At 32.8% G+C, this 5345-nt stretch overlaps 1 protein-coding gene across 1 annotated transcript; it reads left to right on the forward strand.

Annotated features, from left to right (window-relative positions):
- Positions 1–1026: 1026 nt before the first annotated feature.
- Positions 1027–2403, forward strand: LOC129295519 (anthocyanidin 3-O-glucosyltransferase 7-like). The gene has a single exon (XM_054934046.1). It carries the CDS (start codon positions 1027–1029, stop codon positions 2401–2403), a length of 1377 nt encoding a protein of 458 aa, XP_054790021.1.
- Positions 2404–5345: the final 2942 nt, after the last annotated feature.

Below are 5345 nucleotides of genomic sequence, written 5' to 3' on the forward strand. Positions count from 1 at the left end.
AAATTTTATTTTTAGATTGCAAATATTTTTATTTTAATAAATATAGAATCAAAAATAAAAAATTATAATTATAACTTTCAAAATTATAATTTTATGATTAACATATAAATTAGAAAATTTAAACCAGAACCACTTAAACAGAATTTAAAACTATCCTTTTTTTTCAGGAAAAAGAAAATTACAATAGAATTTAAAACTGTCTTGATGTCATCATTCATTGTTGCATCGTACTCGTGACCAAATGAGGACCAGTGAAACGTAGGGATACGAATTGAGAATATGATTATTTAACAACCTTCTAAAAATATTAATTATAATTAAGAATCCTAAAACTATGAGATTAAAAAAAAGACTATGATTTGTAGGTGAAACTAAAATTATTCTTGTTAAAGTACTCATTTTCTATTTTTAGTATTCATTTTCAATTTTTCTTTAGTTATCTTATATGTTTTCAATGCTCACCTTTTTATGTTTTCAATACCAAAAAAACATTGCGGAAATGAGTGCTAACAATATATACACGCCACTCTCTCTAATTCCTATTATAAAATACATTTGACCACTTTAATGGAAATAAAAAGATGGGGTTAAATTATTAAATTTATTTAAAAAATAAACTTTCAATTTTACTTATATTTAAATAAAAAAATTTAAAATTTTCATTATTATTTTTCTATCTCATAATTAATGAATTTAAATATAGGTAATATTAAAAAATGTAATTAATATGCCACCAAGAACCTTATATCATGGACCATTAATCTTTTTTAGAAGGTACTTGTTTGGGCTAAAATATAATTTTTGCTTCAAACCTAACGATTAAGGCTAAACATTATTACTGTGGTCTAAGCCTATATGTGCCGTCTTTTAAATAAAAAAAAAAAAGTAATTGCTTGTTATGAAAATGAATTGAGGCATCACTTCAGAGATGACTTGTAATGGAAAACACAATATTTACTTTAATAATTTACGTCGGTTGTGTATATATATATTCATTTCTTCTGGCTTTGCCAAATCGAACCAGACATGGCGACTGCATTATTACGTGATGATCGGAAACACGTCGTAGTGATTGCCTTCCCCTTTGGGAGCCACCTTTTCTCTCTTCTAAACCAGGCCGTCAGACTTGCTCATGCTGCTCCACATGTCACCTTCTCTTTCATCAGCACTGCAAAATCGAATCACTCCCTCTTCTCCAAGCAACCAGACATACCCCACAACATCAAACCCTTCACAGTCTCTGATGGAGTACCAGATCAGGATCACGTGCCAGGCACGCTCCCCTGCCCGGTTCCAGTACCAGTAGACTTGTTTCTTCAAGCTAGTCTTGAGAACCTTGAACATGCCATAGATTTGGCAGTGAAAAGCACAAACCAGAAAGTTACCTGCATTTTTTCTGACACTTTCGTGAGTCCTCCTTCCCTTTCTCTGTCTCGCAAACTCAATATCCCTTGGTTTGCATCTTGGCCTGCCCTTTCAATCTCAGTCTCTCCTCATTTCTACACTCACTTAATACGCCAAAAGATCACTAATTCTCATGAACCAAACACAAACACATCCCTTGATTTCCTTCCTGGCTTGTCCCGCTTGCTTGTTGAGGACTGGCCACCTGATGTCTTGCCCAAAACTGGCGAAGAAAATAAGGAGACAGTGTTCAGAAAAATACTAGCTTCTACGGGACAAGTTCTTCCTCAAGCAAGAGCACTAGTTCTGTGTTCCTACGAGGAATTAGACCCACCTCTCTTTGTTCAGGACTTGAAGTCCAAGTTAAAGTCACTGCTATACATTGGTCCTCCATTTTCACATTCTCACATCGATACCAATGGTAGCTTGCCATGGTTGGACCAGCACAGACCTAGATCAGTGGCTTATCTCAGCTTCGGATCTGTGGCAACCCTACCTCATCATGAGCTTCTAGAAGTTTCAAAGGCAATAGAAGCCAGGCTGTGGTCTCCAAAGGATGATCAAAAGAGTCTTTTGCCAAATGGGTTTGTTGAGAGGACAAGCACGAGAGTGAAAATAGTGCCTTGTGCTCATCAAACACAGGTTTTAGACCATGGATCTGTAGGAGTGTTTGTGACTCACTGTGGGAGTATCTCAGTGTTGGAGGGTTTAGCCATTGGAGTGCCTATGATTTGTAGGCCTTTCTTTGGAGATCATGGGATGTGCGCTAGAACGGTGGTGGATCTATGGAAGATTGGGGTCAAAATACAAGGTGGGTTTTTCACCAAAAATGGATTGCTTCAAAGCTTGAATCTGCTTTTCATGGAGGAACAAGGTAAGAATATCAGAGAAAATGCCTTGAAGATGAAAAAGATTCTGCAAAATGCTGCCGGTGGGGCGGACGGGAAATCTGCTCAAGATTTTAAGACTTTGGTAGACATGATTACTACTAGTTCTTGAAATCATCGAGTCTCTTTCGATCAGAGAGAAATATTGGAGGAGCCATATTGCTAGTTAACGTTGTGTAATATATAATTACTTCCTCTATCTTTTATGTTTTAAGTTTTTTCTGTTGTGATTTTCTGTTGGATTGAGTGTACGGGGTCATGAGTTATTGTTTATCTCTCCAAGTTTTAAGTGGAAAATTAATATCACAGGTGATCATATGCACGATCATTCCTCAAGAGTTCTCGTTCTGTTCTTTTTATATTGGAAATTGTATTACTTGGAAAATTATTGAGATGAGCGCGCGCGCGCACTGATAATACTTTAGAGTGGATTTTTTCTTTGGAAAATATATGCATCAGTAAAAACTAGAAAAAAAAGTACAACAAATTACAGTAGTATCTCCTTAAGAATGTTTGGTATACTTTAAGATTTGAGATTGGAAGATTGCATTCACAAATATTATATATATATATATATATATTGTAAGCTATCAACATGGCCATGTATAGATGCTTTAATTTAGGGGGGAAATTAAAAAGGGTAATAAGGCTGAACTATGCACAATAAAATCAATTATCTCATCATCTCAACCCCTTATTTTCATTACCCAAACAGTTCTTTTGCTTTCTGATCGAGTGCAAAAGCACTTTCTGAGAGTGGGAAATAGAAAAACCAAATACCCCTAAATTTTGAAAAATGAAAACGAAAATTTTAATTCAATATACATAATGTTCACAAAAAATAAATTGGCAGTCACCGTACCCCAATATTTCCGAGGATTTCTTTACGGCAATTAATATCATTGAGTTCTCCTTAACAATGAAAGCAATAAATCTGTAATAAGAGGACAATAAATTTGTAATAAAAACATGATATTTAAATAAAAATAAATATAAATTAATTATAATGTTAATGATAGTAGAAAGAAAAAAGACAAAAAATTAAATAAATATTTTATTATAAAAATAAATTTATTAAAAATAATAACACGTGAGATTTTATTTGTTTGAATTGGTGTAATTTTATTGAATAAATCATAAATGACGTGATGCATTAAGTTTATATAAGAATTTTTCTTGTTTTTATGCAATTCTAGGTTGAAAAAAAGGAGAAATTAAACGATGGCATTCATAGTTAAAAACGATAGAACTTGTTTGTGCTGAGTAATTCTGATATGTGTTCGCCATTTTGAGCGTACCCTTCTCAAGTAATATCCAATGAGGTGGTTTAAGATGAATTGGAAAGCTAGCTAAGACACAAAACCTTTATATTTTGAGATTTTCCAAATTAAATTCTAATACTATCGTGGTAAAATTGAGTTGAAGTTGTTGCACATGCTCTGTTATAATGACATGTCAAACATGTCTAACGCCAGTCACTGGCTCATCGATCCGAAGTCGTTTCTAAAGCCAAAATGCTGAAATTATAGGAGTTTTTGAGTCCAAAGTTACATGAAACCTAAAGTCATGGCATAAAATTGTGACCAGAGGCAAGGAGTTGTGGCAAGAGGTGTCCAATTATCTTCATTTATTAGGAGCCAAGACTAAAAATTTTTAGCCTTTGAATGTTCTGAGAGCAATTGAAAGTAGAGAGACAAGGGTTTGAACGACAAGCAACAAAGCAAGATTCAATCTTTTTCACCAAGAAATAGAGTTGAAAATTCGAGTTGGGCTTAATTTGGATCGAATTTAAAGTATCTGACCCTTCTAAAAAAGTTCATATAGTTAAGTCTAGTTGTAACTTTTTTAGTTGAGTTCGGACTGACTCGTTAAATTTATTTGGATCGAGATCAATTGGGGCCAAACTTATACATTTTGGCCTTAAAGTCTACTACTCTTTTAAAAAATCTCATATAATCAAGCTTAATCCTAACTTTTTTTGAAATTATCGGCTCTACCAAGAAATTTATTTGATTCTCTTCTTTCATTTGTCTTTACTTTGTATGATTTGGGATCTTAGCTGTGTTTTTTTAAAATATATATTGTCTTATATTCCTTTTTGTTGCTAAAATTCCTAGCTAAGGTAGGATATAGTTTAACTAGAATAGGCTTTGTTTTAGAAATGAATGTCATGATTATTTGTTTAATATAATATATGTATATATACTCGTGAAGTCATAAGATTGAAAAAAAAAACAAAAAGTATGTGAAATTAGGATTATACCAAGAGTTCAATCAAATCGAACATACAATAAACCTGGCAAGAGGGCGATTCAAATCCTCAACAAGGTAATGGCTATCATGATAATCTTCACTGCTGAGTTATTTTCTTTTTTTTCTTTTAAATTCTAGCTTTAAGTATTATTAGCTTTAATATGATAAAATAATGACATTATATTCAAAAAGCTCAAACTTTTTCCATGACACATTTCGCTGGTTTTGAAAGAAACCAGTTTCTATACTTCTACTTGTGGTTATGAGACAATGCAAGCAGTGATATATATATATATATATATATATATTATTAGAGAGACAGGCACTGACAGCCTGAGGTCACAAGTGGGATTAAACCTGTAATCTTCCACTTATAGAGGAATTTACATCCCTTTAGGCTACAAGGCCATTGATGCAGTAGAAGCTTCAAGCAGTAGCAATGCCTCGTTTATTACTTCTAGACATCACCAAAACGCTGGATCCATAGTATTATTTTTTTCCTTTGCTTTTTGTCACAACAAACAGAGATAAAGAGAGTAACATTTTACATTGATAGTATCATACAAATCATCTGGATATAGTTACCTTAATAAAGATTATGTTCACTGTACCTTTGCGTGGTTTGTTTTTGCCATGTGTTAGTTAAATTAAGGGAGAATCACATCCAAGGACCTGAAAACAAATATATTCACAAATAATGACTAATGACAACTCCAATTTGAGAAAAAACAAATTATATTTCCATTTTAATAATAATCCCTTTTGTATTGATTTTTGTTTATGAATAAGTTTCTAATTAAT

This window comes from Prosopis cineraria, unplaced genomic scaffold (assembly GCF_029017545.1).
Source record: "Prosopis cineraria cultivar Desert tree isolate PC_DT_omini unplaced genomic scaffold, ASM2901754v1 PC132, whole genome shotgun sequence".
NCBI classification, from domain to species: Eukaryota; Viridiplantae; Streptophyta; class Magnoliopsida; order Fabales; family Fabaceae; genus Prosopis; species Prosopis cineraria.

Excerpts from the sequence above, each read along its gene's own strand:
- LOC129295519 (XM_054934046.1), top strand. The coding sequence starts at position 1,027 with ATGGCGACTGCATTATTACGTGATGATCGGAAACACGTCGTAGTGATT.